This window comes from Octodon degus, unplaced genomic scaffold (assembly GCF_000260255.1).
Source record: "Octodon degus isolate 3935 unplaced genomic scaffold, OctDeg1.0 scaffold00123, whole genome shotgun sequence".
Classification (NCBI taxonomy): Eukaryota; Metazoa; Chordata; class Mammalia; order Rodentia; family Octodontidae; genus Octodon; species Octodon degus.
The window spans coordinates 3972660-3995027 of record NW_004524699.1 but is presented as its reverse complement, the minus strand read 5'-3'; the positions used below and the strand labels follow the sequence as shown (position 1 = coordinate 3995027).

General features: G+C 55.8%; 1 protein-coding gene across 2 annotated transcripts in view; it reads left to right on the top strand.

Moving 5' to 3' along the window:
- Positions 1 to 22368, top strand: part of Cfap77 (cilia and flagella associated protein 77) — a 134452-nt gene that overhangs the window by 107845 nt on the left and 4239 nt on the right. Inside the window, exons 5-6 of one of the 2 annotated variants that reach the window (XM_023700544.1) lie at positions 2320 to 2421; positions 3237 to 3311. In XM_023700544.1, coding sequence (XP_023556312.1) covers positions 2320 to 2421; positions 3237 to 3311 — 177 coding nt within the window. The remainder of the gene's footprint in view (positions 1 to 2319; positions 2422 to 3236; positions 3312 to 22368) is intronic. The other variant, XM_004640435.2, reaches the window with a different exon arrangement.

The following is a 22368-nucleotide window of genomic DNA, read 5'->3' as shown; positions in this document are numbered from 1 at the left end:
AAGAAGAAGAAGAAGAAGAAGAAGAAGAAGAAGAAGAAGAAGAAGAAGAAGAAAAAGAAGCTGAAAACAAAAAGATATTTTTGGAATGGCAACAAAAAGAATGAGCTGGAGAGATAGCTCAGTAGAATAAGAGCTTGCCTGGCAAGTGCAAGGTCCTGAGTTCAATCCCTGGTACTACAAAGAAACAAACAAACAAAAAACCAAAAAGAAAGAAAGACTGAATGAATAAATGAAAGAAGGAAAGAAAAGAAAAGACTCCAAGAGACCTGTGATCCCAGCTATCCAGAAGGCTGAGGCAGGAGGATGGGAAGTCTGAGGCTGGCCTGGGGAATGTAGTGACCATCTGTCTCACACTAAAAAAAAATAAATAAATAAAAAGGACTGGGAGCTGTAGCTTAGTGGTAGAGCGCTTGCCCAGTGTGTGTGAGGCCCCAGGGTCCATCCCAAAGGACAGACGAAGGGAGGGAGGGAGGGATTCACCGCACCTTCTAGGTCACATGGAAAGCGCAGCCTCTCTGGTTGTCCCCCAGTCATAGCCAGCACTTGAGCCCTGGTCCCGTGTGCGGAGAGGTGGGCCAAGCACAGCCCAAGTTCCTGCCAGGAACCCCATCAGGTCGGCATCTCCTCTTCCTGTCTCAGCTGCTTCATTTCTATGGGGCCACTGAGGCTCGGAGCCACAAAGTATCCATGGGCACCAGAGCCAGGTGTGTCTGGCCTGGGGTGTGGCTCTGGGAGGACCCGTCTACTGACTACAGAAGCACCTGTGGATGGTGACAGTGTCTCTGTCCTGAGGACAGACAGGCACAGCGCCCCTTGGCTCGGCCTGGCAGTCTGCCACTCGGGAGAGCACAGCAGAGCGGAAACGCCTTGCAAGTGGCCTAGCAGGGTGCTTGCGCACAGCTCTGAGAGCTGAGCTGTGATGGTAGCGATCACACCAAGCCCCATGGAGAACTGGGGGAAGGGGGGTGTTTTGTTTTGTTTTGAGACAGGGTCTCACTATGTGGCCCAGGCTGGCCTTGAACACATAGCAGCCCCCCTGCCTCAGCACATGTTGGGGTTACAGGTGTGTACTGCCACCCCTAGCCAGAGCTGTTTTAATGAGCAGCTATTCACTGCAGCCCAGTATCCATAGCAGATTCACAATCACTGGCCCCCCTGCGTCCCTTCTCCTGATGCCAGGCGACCACTTCGAAGCCCACAGCCCTGCCCCTAAAGCAGTGACCCCAGCGGCAGCCAGTGTGGGTGACTGCACCCCAGCGTGGCCCAGCTCTGGGTGGGCATGTGGCTTCAAGAATCGCCACTTCCTGGAGGTCTCCACTTGCAAAATGGGCCCGGAAAGGGGTCAGACAACACTGGTGCTGCGATCACTGAGCCTTTGTCGGGGCAGGAAAAGCGTCTTCACTTTACCACCGGGGTCCAGGGCTGCGGCCTGGGTACAAAAGGCAGATTTGCAACAGGAGAGATGCAGGGCCTGGTTCACCTGATACAGGAAATGGAGAGCCAGAGACGCTGTCAACTCTATGTGTTTTCATGCTGGGCTTGAGGAAGAGGTGGCAGCCATGGAGAAGGGGAGGGGCCAGACAGGAGTCACAGAGGGCAACCATCGGAAAACCTAGCAAGGCCCTGCGCACCTGCACCTTCGCGATCAGGAGGCAGCCCCACCCCCACCCACCCTGGACACAGCCCCCCTAGAGTGAGGGGCTCAGGCCCTGCTGCAGGAGGCCAGAGCATCAACCTACTTCTGGGAAGAAGGGCGACAGGTGGGTGGAGGTTAGAGACCCCATGGCTGTGAGCCTGCCAGGCCGTGGGCCGGGATGCCTCAGAGCTGTCTGACCTCTCCCCCAGTTGGGTGTGATGGGCAGCGTGTGAAACCAGGCTGCCCAGGGACCCCCAGCTCCGTAAGCTGCTCAGGGCAGCCTGGATTTGGGGCCACGACGGCGCCAAGGGAAGTTCTTTGTACTGGGCACCATTTGGCAGGAGAGCACCTTGGGCTGGCGACCACCTTGCTTAGGGCCTGGCCCTGCAGGGACCCTGTGCGTTAGGCCAGGGACTCCCTTTCTAGCAGGGGAATGGAGGCTGGGAGGCGATGTGAGTCTACCCTACCCTGGATCCCGGCAGGCCAGCTCCTGATGGTTACCATCTCCACTCTGACTCAGTTTCCAGATTCTTCTGGAAGGCTGTGAAAACAACTGGCCCCAAGGGCTGTACATTCCCCACAGCCCCTAGACTCAGCTGCAGCCCGAACCCCAACCTCTGCTCCTAGTCCCCAGGATGCTCCCCTGTGGCCAGGGGAGCTCACCGTGCGCTTCCGGCCTGCAGGTGGTCCTGGGAAAGTACTGTGAGACCCGCGGCAGCCTCCTGCGGAAGCACAAGCCGCCAGTGATGCTGGACACCCTGTGGCGCATGCCCCACTTCCAGAAGGTCAGTGTGCCCAGGGCCTGCACCCAGCGGGGCTGCCTGATGCTCCCTGGGCCCCTGCTCACCTGCCCCTGCGAGTTCTGGCAGCTGCCTGCTGCCTCCCTCAATCAGCCCTCTGCCCGCAGCATCCTGGAAGCTGCTGCCCTGGGGCCCGGGCTGCAGACGGGAAACATGGCGAGCGCTGGGCACGCAGGGACTGGAGGGAGCCCAGGTCGACTCGGCACACATTCTGGTGCCATGGGGGAAGGAGGCAGATGCCATCTGGGTCAAACCTCCGTCCGGGATGGGGCCCCATGCCACCTGGGACTCAGAGTATCACAGGGCATGTGACCTTCCCACTGGCTGGTGGCCGTGAGGATGGGGACAGATGTCTGCAGGTGCTGGCATGAGCACGTGGATGCCACTGCAACAGCTGAATAAGAGTCCAGGGAGGGCCCGGGGAGATGGCTCAGTGGAATAAGCACTTCCCTGGCAAGCACAAGGGCCTGAGTTCAATCCCCGGTTCTGTAAAAAAAAAAAGTCCAGGGAATAGGCTGAGGAAACAGCCCAGCGGCGTGGCACCTGCCCAGCAAGGGCAAGGACCTGAGTTCGAGTTCCAGTGCCCCCCACCCCAGGAGCCCAGGGAACAATCTGCTCTGGCCTTAGGTCTTTTTATTTTTGTCAGTCCATGTCCGCAGCCCATGTCTGTATTCCTTGTGGGGGTTGGCGTGTGGATGCGACACACCTTCTTAGCTCATCCCCTCCCCGTTGCCCTGCTCCCTTCTGCAGAAGTCTAAGCCCCGTGTCCTCTGTGTTTTACTTTGCTCTTTGTACTTCAGGTTTCTCATAGGAGAAGCCATGGGGTGGGTGAGCCTGTGAGTCTGAAGTTCCTCACTTCATATCACGGGCTCAAGGTGAGTCCTTTTTCTTCAGTGACTCAAGCAGGTCCTTCTTTATGGCAGAGTAGTACTCCACAGTGTGTAAATACCAGTCTCCTCATCCGTTCATCTGTGGAGGGACGCATGGGCTGCTTCCCAAAGCTAGCTATTGTTGACGGTGCTGTTACAGACATGGGCGTGCATGTGCATGGACTGCTGCCATATGATGCCTGTGGCTGCGGGGGGGACAACTCCTGGGGGACAGCTGGCTTGGGTGGACTTTCTAGCTTTGTTTCCTGAGGAATCTGAACCCTGGTCTTCACAGTGGCAGGACTGGTGCACATTCCTACCACCAAGGGAGAAGGTCGCCCCACCTCAGCAGCACCTGTCCTGCTTGGTTTCCCACTGTTGGCCATTCTCTCTGCAGTGGCCTTAGACCTGTGCCCCTGTGCCTTCCTGTGTGGCCCTGTCTTCCCCCGCCCCCAGGTAGGGACCGGCCCCAGAAGCTCCTCGCAGGCAAAGAACCATGGGTGAGCCATGCCTTTGTAGAAATGAGTGCTGGGGCCCCGGGGAGGGTCTGCCTGTGCCCAACGTGGGCAGTGGGACCAAGTTTCCTGGAGGCCCCGAGGGACTCACCCGGCCCCAGGCAGATAGCTGTACAGGGCGGAGCCCTGCCCTAAACTGTAGTTTAGACAAAGAAGGGGCCACTGCCTGAGCTAATGTACTTGAACAAGCAGCCCTGCTCCACCCACCAGGGAAGCCACTTTGACCCTTTGATGTAGCCTTTCATGTCCTGCCCGAGTAGCTGCCATCAGTGTATGTCAGTGGCCAGGGTCCCCGCTGCCACTGTGCTTGCCACTAAAGTCAACAAGAGAGCATAGCCCGGGGGCTGGCGAGATGGCTCAGTGGTCTAAAGCACCTACTTAGAACAAGCTTAGCAAAGCACAGGGACCGCGGTTCAATCCCCCAGCACCACATGCCAGCCAGCCCCGCCCCCTGGTGGGCTGAGCTGGCCACACAATAAATAAATAAATAAATGTTTTTTTTTTAAAAAAAAAAAGAGAGCATAGCCCGAAGTGCTGATCCCGGCCCTCTCAGAAGTTAGAGCCCGACGCTGTGGATGAGGTGGGTACAGGTGGTCTCCACGCCCCACCCCAAAGAGCAGGAAGGGTCCCCCAACCAGGACTGTGGACAGGTTGTGCTGGGAACCGAAGCACTGGCCTGGGCAGCTCTGATGCAGAAGCCAACGACTGTTTCTAGTTTTTTAAAAAGGACTTGTGCAGTGGACCTGTGGTCTCTCCCGGGCACAAGGCCATTGCCCTGAGACCCTGGGAATCCTCTTACTTAGTGCCAGGCATGATGCAGCATCCTTGTGTCCTTTCTGCAGGGGTGGGGTGGGACACACAGGGCCAGTGCTGTCCTCCCCACAGGGAGCTGCTGGCCTGGGACCCAGATCAGGATGCAGGGTCAGCTGGCAGCTGCACGGTGCCTGCTGTGCCAGAGACAGTGACTCGGGGTAAAAGTGAAGGCCCGGCTTCTCCGGGGGCTTTCCTCCTTCCTGGGGTGCTCAGGGGATTCTGGCCATCGCCACACTCCCTCATCTGGTCAGCCAGAAACCACAGGAAACAGCATTGTGTGTGGCTCAGTAAAGTGAACAGAGAGCCTAAGAGCTGCTGCCACGATGGGAGGTCACACGCAGCCCCCAGCCCCTGCCGGGAAGGAAGGCCAGCAGGAGTACTTCCTGAGGTTCTCCCAGCAAGCAGGAGGCTGAGGCGGGAGATCGCCAGGAGTGGGAGACCAGCCTGAACTGCAGAGCAAAACCCAGTCTCAAAAAGACAAAATAAGGGGGGCCGGGGAGATGGCTCAGTAGAATAAGCGCTTGCCTGGCAAGCGCAAGGGCCTGAGTTCAATCCCCGGTTCTGCAAAAAAAAAAAAAAAAGACAAAATAATTTCAGGAGAAACTTACTGAGCCTTTTCCATGTGTGGGGTGCTGGGTGTGCATTAATTGTAGCGGTCACCTCTCCATTCCACTGATGGGGAGAGCCTCAGCTCTCAGGAGGCTGAGGCAAGAGGATCATCCCGGATTCGAGGCCAGGCCAGCTGCACAGTGAGCCCAAGGCCAGCCTGAACCACATAGCAAGACTCTGTCTCAAAAATTTTTTAAAAGGGGAAGAATTGCGTGCCCGCTGCCCCCCAGAGCCCAGCCCCCTTCTGCCACCAGCCGAAGGCCCTGCCAACAGCCAGGCCCAGGCTGCTGGGGCTGCACACGAAGCCCTGGGAGGGTCATTGTCTGACCCGCTGCCCCCACCTCAACCCCATTATGAAGGAAGAAAGCATTTCCAAAAAAGTCGGACCTGTCATGGTGATGGACAATGTAAATGGACTCTCCCGCTTGCCAACAGATGTCGGTGCTGAACTCTGTCAGAAATAATTAAACACCTTTCACCTCTGAGACAGCAGGCAGGGTGCGGTGGCCGCTGCGACTGGTCCCAGCCAGGAGGGCTGCCCCGCAAGAGGGCAGTGAGACGCTGTCCCCAGGGGGCCCCAGCTGCAGGGGCCAGCAGCAGGCAAGGCAGAGAGGGGCCCAGGCGAGGGGCACTATCTCCACATCTGGAAATGGGAGCCAAACATGGTGGGGTGTGCCATGACCTCAGCACACACGAGGTGGAGGCAAGAGGATGGCTGAGAGCTCAAGCCGGCTTGGGCCACAGAGGGAGTCCAAAGCCAGCCAGCAGTAGAGTGTGGGACCCTGTCTCAAGCCCCTCCTCCCAAGTGGCCTGTGAGAGATTAGCTCTTTAAGTGCTCTTCCAAGGCAAGATCCAAGGATTCCCAGGCCCCAGCTGACCCCTGGGGGAGCAGCAGGGGTCCTTCCTGGGGCTCCCACTTAGGGGATAGTTCATGACCACGTTGTGCCCCCCAAGTGCAGGAAGCAGGGCAGGGAGCGGGGCAGCACCTCCAGGGCTAGCAGCCTTGGTCATATGGTGACGTGCCACTCCCACCTGCTGAGATGCTGTGACAGGACCAGGATTGCGCAGCACGCCCAGCATCGCCCACTGGGGTCATCGGGGAGTGGCGGCTGCTGTGAGGGAGTTGAAGGTCATTATCTGTCCTTTCCTTCGTTCCTCCACAAATCTTTTCCGAGCACCGCAGCGCAGAGCCTGTTCTCAGTGCTTTTGACACTGTGGTGAACACGGAGGGAGGCTGTGACTGCTGCCGGCCACTGGCAGGGAGTGAGATGGACTAACAGATGCCAAGGACAGACAGAGGGAGTGGGACCGCTCCTGTGGCGACAGCCCCATCAGCCCACACGGCCGGGCTGTGCTGGACGCCTGTTCCTCCTGACGCATGGTCCCTGGTCACCTGATCATAAGCTGGGAAAAGTGGGTGGTTGATCCTTCAGCACTCTCCAGTGCTGAGAGCTGCACCACCACACTGGCCAGAGGGGGTGGTGGCCATGGAGAGGTGGCCGGGGCCCTGTGGAGGCCAGGACAGCAAAGTGAGGCACAGTCTAGGAAGGTACCATTTCCACCTGCACCCACTGACAGGCTACCAAGTGCTGCTGGGTGAAGGACCTGGGTGGCTGACCCCAACAGGCAGAGCACCCAGGGTCCCGCGGTGTGGGGCCAGCGCTACGGGTGCTGGCACAAGGGTCCCCGCCTCGTAACTGTGGTGATAGGGAGAGGGTGGGACAATTTTTCTCTAATGTTCTTTTTTCTTTTTCTTTTTGTGGTACCAGGGATTGAACTCAGGACCCTGCACTTGCCAGGCAAGCACTTATTCTACTGAGCTATCTCCCTGGCCCCTCTCTAATGTTCTCTCCTGCATGGTTTGAGTTTTGTTTTTTCAATTTTTGTGGTACTAGGGATTAAGCCCGGGCCTTTGTACTAAGTCACGTCCCCAGCCTTTTTTATGGTTTTGAGACAAGTCCTTGCTAAAGTTGGCCAGGCTGGATCTGAACTTGTGATCTTCCTGCCTCAGGCTCCCAAAGTGCTTGTAATGCAGACATATGCTGCTGCACCCTGGCGAGTACATGGAATTTTTTTCTTTTAACAAAACCAGTCAGTCTTTTTTTTTTTTTTTTTTTTTTTTCCGGAACCGGGGATTGAACTCAGGCCCTTGCGCTTGCCAGGGAAGTGCTTGTTCTACTGAGCAATCTCCCCATTCCCAGTCAGGCTATTTTTTAAAATGGTTCTTGTTTATTTATTTTTGTGTGTGTGTGTCCAGCTCAGCCCACCAGGGGGCGGGGCTGGCTGGCATGTGGGGCTGGGGGATTGAACCGCGGTCCCTGTGCTTTGCCAAGCTTGTTCTAAGTAGGTGCTTTAGACCACTGAGCCATCTCACCAGCCCCTTAAAATGGTTTTTGGAAGATGGGAGAGTCCAGTTTCTTTTGGGTGTCTCCCCAGTGGTGCACCCCACCTTGAACCTGTCCTTCCTGGCGGAAGCACTCCATGTTGCTGGAAGATGTGCCTCTCCCATCCCGCGCCCACGCTGGCCGGAGCTCCACAGCCGAGTCCACGTTATAACGGCCCCACTCTCCTCACAGAGCTGACCTATCCTCGGCAGCTCCAGTCCCAGTGACATTACATACTTGTTCAGCCACCAAAGCATGAACAAATTGACTATATTTTCATTCGGCTTTTGGCTTCAGCCCCAGTGCTTGAGAATAATGGCCCAAGCTATTAAGCTAACAGCTTGATTTACAAGCTCGCCTGCTCCGGCCGGACGCGAGATCAGCCTCCTTGCTTTGTGGAGGACTAACCCTGCCTGGGTCTCTTGGGCCTCTGGCTTCCTAACAGGAGCTGCAGACAGAGGGGAAAAAATGGAGCAGCAGTCAGCCAAGCAGTGACACCCGGAGACCAGCTGATTAGTGAAAGCTGCTGAATCTAAGAAAAGGATTTTCCTTGCCACCCTTAAGCTCTCTTACAAATCATAGCTGGCTGGGAAGTTAACTCTCTGTTAAACCCCCAGAGCGGGCTCCTTCCTGTCCACCCTGCCACCTCCGCCCCTCTGTGGGTTAGCTCTTGGGTGCCCCCAACCCGAGTCACTCGCTCTCCAGACCTGGGAAGGATGGAGCCACTGCCACATCTGCTGCCCCTCCCCAGGGTCTCACCCTGGGAGTGTATTTTAAGAATCCTGTCGCTCTGGCAGATGGGAATAAGAATCGTCCTATGTTGCTGCGTAGGGCGCTGCATACAGCCCTGGGATGTGTCACAGCGTGGAAGCGGCGGCAATAGGGAGGATGATTCAGAGGCCCTGATGGGGCTGACATCCCTCCCTAAATACAGCCGCCCCATTAGAAGCGATCCGTATGCAGAAGGGCTCAGTGGCCCAGGGGATAAAAGCAGGAGCTTAATTGGTCTTATATAATCTGGCATCTCAGGGACACTGAATTTTCAGGCACCTGCTCAGGAGGTGACATTGCTGCTCAAATATTGACAAGTCACAAACGGCTGGAGCTGGAGGTGGAAGGATAGGGAAGGGTGGGCTGAGGAGTCCGAGAGGAGCACTGGGGCCTATGGTAGTACTGGGGCAGATGGCCAAGGAAGGGACTTCACAGGCCTCGCCCTGCAGCCTGGGGTCCCCAGCCCCCGTAATTCTGCCAGCTTTTGGCGATTGTCAGTTTAATCTGGAAAACCCTTCTCCTTTGCCACCGGGTGCGAGAACACTTCCATTTTTGTTTTGAGGATCACCTGGAAAAATAGAGGCAGCCAGCTTGTTTCAGCATGGGAGTTCAACTCTCTAGAGACCGTAAGAGTGTCACGGTGAGATTCAGAAGTGGATGAGACTTTCAGGTGCCCAATTTCTTCTTCCAGCTCATCCCCAAGAGAATAGGCCCTCCATGAGCTACAGAGAGTCTCTTTGGCCCTGGAAGGACTTGGGCTAGCACCTGCCCCTTTTGAAATGATTTCCTCAACCTCCCTTGAAGAAGGGCTGTCCAGCTTGTCAGCCTCTGGCACCCAGCCCAACACTGCTGGAGTGACGCAGGTACCAAGGGACCAACACCTGGCCAGCTGCAGGCACTTGCAGCGAGAACTCAGCTGTTGACTGACTGGGCTAATGCCGGGGTCAAGAGAGAGCAGGTGAAGAGAGCCAAGGTTCTGTGAGGCGCCCACACCACGTCGCTGGTGTCCCTGGGAGTTGCAGGTGTTCAGAGCTTGGGCACCAGGGACTCCTGAGGAGAAAGTAGGGCACAGTGGAGGTCTCCCAGCCTCTTCTTCCCTTCCTCTGCTCAGAGAAGTCCTGCGAAGTGGTGCCTTCGGGTGGCACAAGCAAATGCAGGCAGTTGGACCAAATCCTACTGCAAGGGTAGAGGGAGGAAGTGACTGGAAAGATGGCACCTGTGGATGGCTGTGGCGACAGCAGCACCAACAGCCCACCTGTCCCAAGTGCTGCCCAGGTGTCAGCCCAGGTGCTCGTGAAAATTAACCCATGGGATCCCATGTGACCAAGGGCAGTCACCAAACTCAGAGCTGAGGAAACTGAGGCAGGCTCCAAGGCTGAACGCCATGCCCAAGGTCTATAGCTTGCAGAGTGGGGACTCTGGCTGCAGACCTCAGGCCCTGGGAGACCCAAAAAATGTGAAGAACTGCAGTGAGGGGCCAGCAGCTGCCTGGAGGAGACAGGAGGGAGGGGAGGGTGGTCAAGAGTGGTCAGGAGTGAGACTTTGACAGGCATGTAGAGCATTGTGGCCAGCCCATTCTGGCTGAGATTAAGCCCTTGCAATGAAGCACACATTTCCCACTGCCCCGAAAGCATTAGACCTTGATTTTAAAAAAAATCTGCATCTTTTAAACTATTGTTTGGCTCCAAGGCTGCTAATGAGGAAAGAGGCCATTGATCCGGACTTGGGTCGGCCACATGCACGCGGCGGCAGAGGGATGTGGGCAGGGCTGAGCCCTCCGCTCAGAGGCCTGGCAGACCAGCTCCAGCTCAGCTCCTCGTGGTGGCCTCTGCACCTGCAAGGAAGAGGAGCAAGTGCAGGGTGTGTGTACAGGAAGGGACTGGCACAGGAAGGTCACATGGCAGCGAGTGTCTGTGCCACACGGGCCTTGGCCTCTGGTCCTGTAGGCGAGCTGCGCCTGGGGTCCTCTGAGGACAAGTGTCCTGTGCACACTCCAGGACCCTGACCCTACCGCACCTGCATTTCTAGCAAGCTCCTCCTCAGCTCCTGGGTCAACGCCACACCTGCACAGGTGTGCACAGTGTCCATTTCCAGGGGTGAGTGGGGTACACTTTTTACATTTGCTGTGCAGCCTGCTGGGACCTGTGAAAGGAGCCAAGCCTACTAAAGATGGCTTTGGGTTTTTTGTTTTGTTTTGTTTTGTTTTTTGTTTTTGGCAGAACCAGGAATTGAACTCAGGCCCTTGCGCTTGCCAGGGAAACATTTATTCCACTGAGCCATTCCCTGACCCCCGGCCTTGTTAAATAGCTCTGTTTATATGCTCTGGTCTTAGTCAGTTTGCACTGCTAAAACAAAACACTACAGCCTGTGTGGCTTCACCAACACAAGTTTACTCCTTGGGTCTGGAGGCCAGAAGTCCAGGATGGAGGAGCCAGCATGGTGGGCTCCGATGAGGGGCCCCTTCCTGGCTTGTAGCTGGCTGCCTTCTAGCTGTGTCCTCAGAGGGCAGAGAGGGCAGCATCAAGCTCACTGGTATTTCAGCTTGCAAGAGCACTAACCCCAGCCTGGGGGCCCCGCCCTCGTAATCACCTCTAACTCTAATAACCTGCAAAGGACCCACTTCCCATACCATCTCCCTGGAGTCAGAACTTCCATATGATTCAGTCCAGAGCCACTTCTTTCTCAAGTTCAGTCCAGATCGACCTCCTCCTACCTCCTGGTCATGACTCCTTCTGGCCCCAAAGACGTGGCGCTTCTGCTCAAATTCCTAGAGTCAGATGCTGTTTTCATCGGACCCCAGATTCTCAGCTGTGCCCAAAGCAGAGCTCTGAGTTTTGGGAGGAGGAGCCCTAACTGGCAGGGATGGTGGACCCCCAGATGTTGTGACCTGGGCCAATAAGTGCTGCGTTTTCCACTGCCGTAAAGATCTGTCGATTTGAGCCACATTTCTGTGCATTCTTGAAAAAAATGGTGGCTGAAGATAGCCACCAGTGCCAACTGGGTCACTGCAGACCGGGACTGCCTTGCCAGGAGACGATCTGCAGGATCTGCAGCAGCAGCAGCAGCAGCAAGCATGTGCCTGCTGCTCAGGGTGCCAGACACCATGCTGTCCACTGGGCAAGTAGCTCCACAGGATGGGCAGAATGACCTCCACTTTGTAGGCAAGAAACTGAGGCTCCTGGCCACATAGCTGGAAAGCAAGACACGAGCTTTGCTGTCTGACTCAAAGGTTGGGGCGCCTAACCAGCAGGCTTGTGCCACCCCTTCTGTTGTGCACATGACAGCGCCGACAGACAGCACGTGTTGTTCTGTGCCCTGCATGGCAGCAGCTGGGTGAGGTAGGGTCTGCTCCACCCCAGGCCTCAGTGAGATCCCGGACGGTCCCTACTTTACATGAGCTGTGAGCATCTCACTGCATGCCCCATGCAGTCCATTGGGTGCTGCAACTGTCTGGAAAGGAAAATGGTGCACATATTGCAGACGACAAAACACTTAGAGTGTAATGAAGCCACAGATGGGGAGAATCTCTAGGATGCTTGGATCTCAGGCACATTTCTAAGGGCTCTGTTGTCTCATCTCAAGCTCTTAACCCATCCACCCATGTACCTATCTACTTACCAGCTGGGTGAGGTAGGGTCTGCTCCACCCTGGGCCATCCATCCATCCATCCATCCATCCATCCATCCATCCTTCAGTCCATCAATCTTTCTATCCATTCATCCATCTAGGCATAATCCATTCATTCATCCATCCATCTATCCATCCATCAATCCAACCTTCCTTCCACTCTTTTTTTTTAAGTTGAGAAGGATTTTATTTATTTATTTTTTTTGTGGGCTTAGGCTGCCTTAATGGTGGCTGTGTTGTAGCATGTGGAGCTGGGGATCAAACCACTGTCTTGCAAGCCTGACTGGGTTTGTCTGGGCAAGTGCTTAAACAACTGAGCTAACCAGCAAGCCCTCTCTTCTACTCATTGTTGAGGCATCATCCATCCATCCATCCTTCTATCCATCCATCCATCCATCCATCCACCCACCAACCCATCCATCCATCCACCCACCTACCCATCCATCCATCCACCCACCTACCCATCCATCCATCCACCCACCTACCCATCCATCCATCCACCCACCCATCCATTTATCCTCCCATCTGCTGATCCATATGCCCACACATATACCGTCTATCCTTCTGTTTATCCAGTCAAGATTTGCTGAGTGTCTGCTGAGTTCCCCTAATAGCAGAGTAACCCTGAGACTCTTGGAGGTCCCCTGTCTGTTAACATTCTCCCAGACCAGTGTCCAGAATATAGCATTGACACTTTCGCTGTCTAGCCAAGGCCACTTTACTACTCCTACCTGTGACCTGACAGGGTCAGCCCCATCGGTCACGGAAAGGTTCTGTCCCCTCTTAAAAGAACCCAGAAGGGCTGGCGAGATAGCTCAGCAGTCTGAAGTGCTTGCTTAGGCAAGTACAGGAACTGTGGTTCAATCCCCAGTTGTGCCAGTCCCGCCCCCGGGGCAGGTGGAGCCGGCCGCAAAAAAGAAGAAGGAACCCAGAAAAAATTCTCCCTGAACATTATTTCCATTAAGAGAAGAGAGGAGAAATAGCAACAGCCCCCACTGCCGTGAGCCCCAGCCTCAGGGGCTGAGATGCAAGCATCTGAGGGTTCTCTCTGACACTTGGGCAGTGACTGGGAGCTCCTCGATGGCTTACGACTACACCGTGTCCAGAACAGGCACCATGTGGACAGCCCAGAAAAGGGCTTGATTTGCTTTGGAGTGCACAATTCAAGAATCTGTCGACGGAGGCTCAGGGTGCCTGGTAACCACCTTGAGCTACCTGGGAAAGCACTGCCAGGTAAACTTCCACAGAAAGGAATTAAGGAATCCCCGCGGCCAAACTCAGCAGCCGGATTTGGAGCTCTGAGTCTGAAGCTCACAGGGGATCTGGTGTCTCCTCCCAGCCTGATCCCTCACCAAAATGAGCAGTGGAGGCGTGTGGAGGGAGGGCCGTGGGCCGCCGCCTGGCCTCCCCGCGCCCAGGACACCCGTCAGTGTCGCGTGGGCCGGCCAGTGTCATCTGCAGCAGGAGCAGTCAGCACAAGAACAATCACTGCTTCATGAGCAGGGTGGGGCGGGGTGACCGATACGACAACGCACTGGCCTCTCCCAGCTCTGGCACGCGGCATTCATGTTTATGAAGCACCCACAGTGTACGTGATGCTGAGAAGCCACACGCAAAACCCACGGTCCTGGCAAAGGGGCGTCGACACCGAGGGGCATACACGGACTCCACATGCAGATTAGCACTCTGTGTACTTGGGGCCCCAGCCCAAAAGAAGGGATGCTGAGGGGACCCCAGGAGTTGGGGTTGGCACTTTCTTCTCTCCGGGACACCAAGATTGGTGACTAAGTCATCCACTTAGGGCCTCCACTGGGAGGAGGAGACATGGCTGAGATGGCCCAAACACCAGGCCGCCCCTTTCACCAAGACTCCTGGGAAGCGTCCCCGCAACACATGGCCTTCACCAAGTCCTCCTTCACTCCATTTGAGCTTGAAGGACAGGCGGGTCCTGCTGGCCATTGGCGACCAGAGCCCACAGTGAGCTTCCCAGTGGCACATTCAAGCTCAGATGGCAGGTGACCATGTGATGCTACCGCCAGCCCATGTCCTGGGACCCCTTCTAGGAGAGTGCCAAACCCGCTCTGAGAAGCAGGGGCCGTCCTTGCCGTCCCTTCGCCTTCCTGCAGCTTGCTTAGTTGACAACCCTACTGCAAACAGACCTCACCGCTGGCTGCCTGTGCTTGTGAAGCTCCTGTCTCCCACTCACCTCTCTCCCAGACAGTTTCTGTGAGGCAGGCGAGGCCGTGCTCCCACCCCTGGCCCACCGTCAAGTCACACAGGGGAGAGGGGTGCGGCTGGGTACGCGGGGCTGGCGAGCCTCCTCACCTGGCCCTCAGTGCACCGCCTCCAATTAAATCAAAACGGTTTGTTTTTAATGGTCTTTTACACTGACAAGTGGGCGATCATTTTGGGCCCACTAGCTGTCAGGGAGCCGAGGCAAATCCTCCGTTGATAATGCCCAATGCTTCCAATTAGGAGCCGCGGCCGCTCCTGGCGCGCTAACGATTCCCCAGCCGCCCCCCAGGCCCCTTTGGCGCTGGCTGTTTCTTCTGCCTCCTCCACCGCAAATTACTGACACAAAACGGAAGGCCCCGCGTCTCCTCCGCCACGCCAGGCCCGGGCCCTGTTGGGTTTAATGAGCCGATGGAAGTTTCGTGGCTCCGGCGCTAAATTCTTTTCTTGTTTGACAGCTGCTCGGCTAAGGCGAGTGTTGACCTTATAAAAGATTTAGTGTTTCTCATTATTTTCTGTCAAGCTCCACCGTGATGGCTGGGTGCTTATCATTTGCATCCTGGGTGTGTGTGTGTGTGTGTGTGCACCAGTGTGTGAGCTGGGGCTCTAGGACAGGGACAGGACAGAGAAGGGGCCCTTTGCTCCCCAAGTCACGTTTGACTCCTCAGCAGCAGCTTCCTGTGACATTCATCCTGGCCTGAGGGTTTCAAAGAGAAACTGAGACCCGAAGATGCCAACGGTGGCGCAGAGAGCCCCGGCCCATGTACCCTGCAGCCAGTCACCTCCCTGTGCATGGGGGACTGCGACCAGGCCAGGCACTGGCAGAAGGACCAGCCACTGCCCCTAGGGGCTGAGGATTGTCTCAGGGGTTGCCTCTTTCCTTAGAGGTCCAAGCTAGGGTCCTCGTGGGCCCTCGGCCTCCCCTGCTCTCTACCCTGTGTGGGGCACAGTGGTTTTGAAGCCTAGAGTCCTTGCAGAAAACGGCACAGATTCCTGTCCCCTGAGATGCTCACCGGTGCATTGTCAGCACCTGTTTGGGTGGGTGTCACACCCTTGCCCAGTTCAGGCTGCTCTTTAACTAAGAAGGCCAGCGCCTTCGCCAGCCCCCTGCAGCCTCCTTGGAGTTTTCCCCTCGGCCCTACCCTGAGGCGGCCCAGACAGGGAGACCAGGGGAGACCCTGCTTCAGTGTGCCATCCCCTCCCACCCGTGTCTGATTCAGGCCTTACTAGTAAGTCACCGCCTACTCTGCCCCGTGTGGTGCGAGGCTTAGAATACTTAGTATCGGCAGGAGGCCAGCAGACCTGTAATCCCAGTGCTGGGGAGGATGAGACAGAAGGATCACTAGGAGTCTGTACTGTGTAGCGAGACCCTGTACCAAATAAATAAATAAATAAATAAATAAATAAATAAATAAAGTTAGAGGCCAGCCTGGGACCCTATCTCAAAAAGCCAAAAAAAAAAAAAAAAAAAAGATTGGAAGAAACAAATGAAATAGAAATAGGACAATCATTTCAAAAAACACTTTTGGCAGGCCAAAAGGCTAGAGACAGAGTCCCACGTATTCCATGTCCACAAGAGCCAGGAGAACCCAGCCTCACCAAAACCTCTACATAGCCCTAGCAGTACTGTTCATAATATTACAGAATGGAACAACTCCAATATTCTCCCACCAGTAGATAAACAAAATTTGGTCTTTCTAGTAGACTGAAGTCTTACTCAGCCATGAAAAGGAATGAGAGATCCAGGTGTGGTGGCACACACCTGCAAGCCCAGGACCAGGGAGGCTGAGGCAGGAGGATCACTTACAGCTGGAGGCCAGCCTGTGCTACAGAGTTCAAGGCCAGCCTCTGCTACATGGTGAAACCCTGTCCCAACACGCTGCCCCCACCACAGAAAGAAGGAATGAGGGAGGTTTCACCTCAGGCTGCAGCCTGGGTGAACCAGCACGCATTCTGCCCGTCATGAAGACCACAGTGGCTGGATTCCGGGTTGCCAACACTGTGCGGCAGCGTAGACCAAGCCACGGGAACAGGAAGCGGCTGGGAGTGTGCCAGAGGGAGCGGGCGGGGCGGGCTGTCAGGGGCGGGTGGTGTCTGGGGCGGCCTGAGTGGTGCTCCAGCTGGATGGTACCGGGCTGTGGAGCCCCAAGAATGTGCTGCAGTCGCTGGTTCCTACACTTTCAGTGGGCGCATCTTGTGCTATGTGCGTCATTCGACAATGCAAGGGCCGGGCCCTGGTCACATCCGCCCGCATCAGCAAGCAGCTCCCTTGTGTAATGCTGCCCTCAACAGCAGCTGCGCGGCCTCAGTGGAGACTTGGCATGATCTAGGGGCTTCCGCACAGCTCCTGGAAACAGCGAGTCAGCTCCCGTGTTTTCTTCTGCCTCGGGCAGCGCCTGAGCACGGACCCAGTCTGCTGTCCAGGCTTCACTGCATGGTAGCTGGGCCTTCCCTGGCTGGTATCTTAACCATTCTGTAGTCCCAGCCCTCAGGAGGCTGAGGCAGGAGGATCACTACGCCTTTCTAACTCCTCTCCTGTCAGATGAAGGCTGTCATCCTTCCTCCCCACTTTCGGCAGGCCCAGGCAGGTCCAGGCGCCATCTCTGGGCTGACCTTAGCCCGCGAGGGAGGCAGAAGTTTGCTTTGGCAGCCAGGGCTTGGACATGCTGTGAGGCCACAGCGTGTGTCAGCAGGGAGGGTCAGGCTCTGTGTCCCTGCTCCATCTATTTTTGGACCACAGAGAAATTAGAGCCAGTAGCAGAATCACAATTTAGGGACCAGATGTCTCCGGAGAGATTGTTACCCTCATTAATTACTTAAACTGCACTCACCACATCAGAGCTCAGGATCCGGCCTGGCTCCGAGCAGGCCTGGCGTGGATTTGTGTCCTACTGGGGCCTCTGACCTCCAGCTGCCCCGAACTTGACAGAAATTACTGACCTGGGACTGATCCATAATTTCCAAGGGCCTCTCATTAGTGCAGGCAGCCTCTCAATCTTCCACGGCAAAACCTCTCTCCCAGTCACCTGAGCCGTTGTCACTTTAAAAAAAACTAAAATCTCTGCGCCTGTCAGGTTTTTTTTTTAAGCTCTTTGGCAGATTTCCTTTCCTTTCTTTTTTTTTAAAAGCTGGCTATTTTTCCTCCGAGTCTCCCTTCTGGCTGCTCAATCCCCGGGCCTGACTCTGGAAGGCTTGCGTCTGCCTGGGGACCATCGTGGGGCTAATGAGAGGGGCTGACTCAGCTGCCCGGCCATAGCCCAGCTCAGCTGCGTGCCTCCTTCTGCCATGGTCTTGCTGGCCTGGAGCTCGGTTTGCAGCCCAGGCCTGCGATCCTCTTGCCTTGGCCTCCTGGTTGCTGGGATTCCCGCTGTGCCCCTCTGTGCCTGGCCACGTGTGCCTGTTCAGCCGAAATGGTACGCGTGCTTGAACGATGCAGGAGCTCACCTTGTGTGGCTCAAATCTTTCTTGCCCACAGAGTCACGCTTGTGTTCCGTTTGGTGACCTCTTCCTGTCACTTGGCTTCCCTGCATCTTGTGACTCTGAGTTCTGTGTCAGCCCCATTGGGGCGCTGCTGTCCAACAGGACTTGGGGTGGCACTAGAACCCCGACATCCACCCTCTCCCTGCTGAAGGCTCCTGGCCACAGGATGAGGGGCTCCCCTGGTGGACACTCCCCCGCCCATTCCCCCCAGTGACCCGTTCTGCATCAGGTCACCGGGAGGCTGCCTCACCCAGGCCTCCTGCTGCCCATCCCTGAAAGTTTCTCCGGGTCTCCACCTAAACTCGACTTCCGGCTTGTGAGTTCACTGCACCACACCTTCCTGCCCTGCTGATGGCAGCTCCCTCGGAATGGCTGTCTTATGATCACCCCAGTGTTGGGGTACAAGGTCCCACTTCCAGATCAGACCTGCTGCTGTCATTACCATTCATGAATGTGAAACCCTTCCTCCCTGCTTTGATGTGCTAATCCCTGACAACATGCTTGTGCTTGGGCGAGCGCCTCAGCCTGTTGGGTCCCCTTGGAGCCCCAAGAGTCCCTACAGAGCTTCTGCCATCACCACAAGGCCCGAAGCCCCTCTCCACTCAGAGTCCCTGCTGAGTGCTACTTACTTGGGGGCCTGCTCTGGCCCCAAAGTGAGTTTGAGTCTCTGTACCGCAAACTCCTACCAAGCACCCCAGTGTCACTGCCATAATACTGAATGTTGCTACAACTGAATAATTAATTGTATCATTCTGTCTGGCCCATGAGACTGGAGGCTTCCTAAGCTTCCACTGTCCCTTAGTGCCCAGCCTAGTATCTGGTACACATTAGGCGACTGACAGATGCTCATCAAATATATAAAAGAATGAGGACAGAAATGCAAAGACAGTGGCCACACATCTGCTGAGTTTGGCCCGGGCTTCCTCTGTGAAGCCCAGCTAGCTCTAAGGAAGGATTTCCCACTGAGAGTGAACGGACGTTGCTGGAAAGCACAAAATGCAAAACCTCCCAGTGCGCGGGCTCTGATCTGTGCAGACTCCTTTGGACTCACAGAAGTTAAATTAAGAATCAGTAACAAATGTAACTGATACAATTGCCTGGACACTTAAAAGCCTACATATAAATAACTTAGAGATCAAAGAGGAAACTCAAACAGAGATTAGATAGAAATTAGATTTAGCTTAGCAGACTCTCTTTAGGGCAGAGCGCAGGGACCGAGGTTTGATCCCCAGCGCACCATGCCAGACCTGATCCTGGGGTATGCTGAGACAGCGATTGAGATTGAGCATGGTGGTGCAAGCCTGGAATCCCAGTGCTTGGGAAGCTGAAAGCACTTGGGAGGCTGAAAGGGCTTGTAATCCTAGTGCTTGGGAGGCTGAAAATAGGAGGATCCCTACAAGTCGGATCTGTGTTGTGAGACCCTGTAGACCCTGTCCTATGTACATTAAAAAAAAAAAGAAGAAAGAAAGAAAAGAAATTAGATTTTAAAAGGATGAGCAAAAATAAAGATACCCAAACGCTGTGAGCTGCACTGGACGAGGATTTGGAGGGCAGGTGGTTGCTGGCATAGAAACACTCACAACTGAGAAATGGCGACAGTGGCTGCTGCGGCCACCTCCACCTGTCCACCACGGCTTGGGGCTGACCCTGAGTGCCCCACTGGCCGGCTTGCTGGGAACCTTCTATGCCAGTGAGGCTGCAGGGGGTTAGCGTGTTAGGTGGAGGGGACCATAACCCCCTGCACACGGAGTGCAGCTCTCTCCAAAGGCCTCCGGGCTGCCCACCCCCCAGCTGCCCCTACCGTAGTCCTCCGACTCCCTTCCGTGTCCTCTCCATCACCTATGGCCATTTTCCCTCTCCTTTCCTCCAGCCAGGTTCCCCTTCCTGCCCCAAAAGCGGGAGTCTCCCAGGACCCCTGGCGGGGGCACGTGGGCCCGGCCGTCTTGCTCGCTGGGGTCTCCAGGCAGGTGTACAATGCGAGGGAACTCTGTGCCCCGGGACTGGCCAGGGCGGCAGCGGCCGGGGGCGCTCTCCTCTTATTTACCTGCGTTGACCTTCAAGCGACTCACAGCTCCATTCAGCAAAGCTGTCTCCTGCCAAAGCCGTTACAATTTCTTAGCTCCAGGCAGAGACAGACCGCAGATGGCTTAATTTAGAAGCCTCGAAGAAGGAATTCCTTGCTCCACCGCTCTTCATTGGCGGGCTCTGGGGGGCCGCGGGGTCGTGAGCACATAGGACTCCAGGCCTGGCTTGAGCTGAGGCCCCTCAAGTGCGACTGGGCAGGGGATGTACGTGTGCATGTGGGACAGGGCCAGATGACAGTGTCCCTGCCTTGCCAGCAGAGGTGACCAGAGTGGCAGTAGCGAGCTGGCTGCCTGGAGCCCCGCAGCACTGGGCTCAATCCATGATGGAACCTCTGGGGACTGAGCGTTCCTCTTTGCACGGCCGAGCCTTGGAGCCTGATCTGTTCAGGACAGATGCGGCTGTCCTGGGGCCGCCCAGTGGTGACAAGGGCCTGTCACCTGGCAGAAGGCACTGGCTGTGTGCCCCTCTGCAAGCGCTATAGACTTGGGGACTGCGGCTCAGGGAACCCGTGGATGCACAGTGAGAACCAGGTCCAGCCAAGCGCCAGAAGCACAGGGTGCTGCTGCCCACCCTGTCCCCTACAGGACCCTCTTCCCACCCCCTCACCCAACGTTCTTGGGCTGCACCCAGATACGAGCGGGTCACAGCAGCACCTTGACTGCCAGGCCCAGTGCATCCTGTGTGCTTCACGTGCCCACGTGTGGCTCACCGGCCGACCTCATGTCAACGCCCCGCAGTACAAGGCCGGCGGGGCCACAAGCGCCCAGCGCCGCAGCTGCCCTGGCACACAGTAGGTGCACAACCCGTGTTTCTTAGTGGACAGATGAATGAATGTATCTGCTGCAGGGAAGCTGTTAGGTTGATGGAGGTGGAAAAGAGAACATTGCCTCAAGGTGTGGTGGCACATATCTGTAATCCCAGCACAGGAGAGGCCGAGGTAGGCAGGAGGAATGCAGCAAGTTCGAGGTCAGCCTGAACTACATAGCGAGACACTATCTCTGAAAATGAAAACAAACAAAAGAGTGAAAAGACAGTTTCTACGTTGGGTGCTTTTTATTCTCTGCGTTCAGCTAGGCAGCTTCTTAGAGCCTCCACCCTCCCACTTCCCCCTTGGGGACCAACGTGCGAGTGTCGCACAAGCCATGTGGGGCTGACCTGCTGGGGACATCCATAGACAAATCACCACAGGTGGAGGCTCAATGCAGGGTCCCACTGCAGTTCAGCCTGGCCTTGAACCAAGCAGATCCTCTTGCCTCAGCCTCCTGAGTGCCTGAATTACAGTTGTATGCCACCACACCCAGCTCTCCCACTGCTCCGAAGAACAGATGGCTAAAACCAAGGCCTGGAAGGGTGGTGCTCCCTCCCTCCTGAGAAGCCAGGGAAGGGTCCTGCCTTGCCGTCCGACCTCCAGTGGCCCCTGGCGTGCCTAGCCCCGGCCCAGCTCCCACCTCCAACTTCGCCTGGGGCCTCTGCGTCTTCTCCTCTGTAAGATCTGTGTCCAAATCACAGCATTGTACGTCTCCTCTGATGTACTTGTTAAAGATGTTTTGAAAATCGAGCACTATCACACACTTCACCTTATGCTGGCTTTGTTTATGTGGGGATTTCTGTTTGGAGATAAAGCTGATTGACAGAGAATCAATTGCAAGCCCTCTGGAATAAACATAGATACATCTACCGAAAAACAGCGTGAGGAAAGACACGTGCCAGGGCCCACGTGAGTCAGTCAGGGTGGTCTCCTCTTGAGCCCTCAGCTTCACTGTGTCTGCAAAGGTCTTTTCTCTAAACAAGGCCACATGCAACAGTTCTGGAGTCAGAATGTGGGGGTCACTGTGCCACCTCTCCACAGAGGTTGGGGACCGAGGGGGACAGAGGAGACGTGATGGGGAACAAAGCAGAGAGCAGGCCGGAAGGGTGTGGGCTGTCAGGAGCCAAGTTCCATTCATGCAAAATGAATGAGCTCTGAACTGAGGAATGTCGAGTCTGTTATGCAGAGTCTGTGGGTAACAATGTGCACTTGATTGATTGATTGATTGATTGATTGAGGAACAGGGATTGAACTCAGCCCTTGCGCTTGCCAGGGAAGCGCTTATTCCACTGAGCCATCTCCCCGGCCCCTATTTGTGCACTTTACAAAGTACCAGGAGACAGCACTTGTGAGCCTGGGGCAGGGAGATCGCCGCTGAGTTTGAGGTCAGCCTGGGCTACATAGTGAGTTCAAAAGGTAGCTTGACAGGCACAGGGTCTACGCCAGCGCGCCCCCAGGGCCTGCTGAGATGGCCATTGAGACTGGGCATGGTGGCATGCGCCTCTAATCCCAGCAACAACTCGGGAGGCTAACAACAGGAGGACCACCAGGAGTCCAATCTGTGTAGCAAGACCGTGTAGACCCTGTACTAAACACATTTAGGAAAAGAATAAAGCCTGGCAGGCGCAGCATCCTGAGCTCAATCCCTGGTACCACAAAATAAAGAAAGAAAGAAAGAGAAAAAGAGAGGAGAGAGAGAGAGAGAGAGAGAGAGAGAGAGAGAGAGAGAGAGAGAGAGA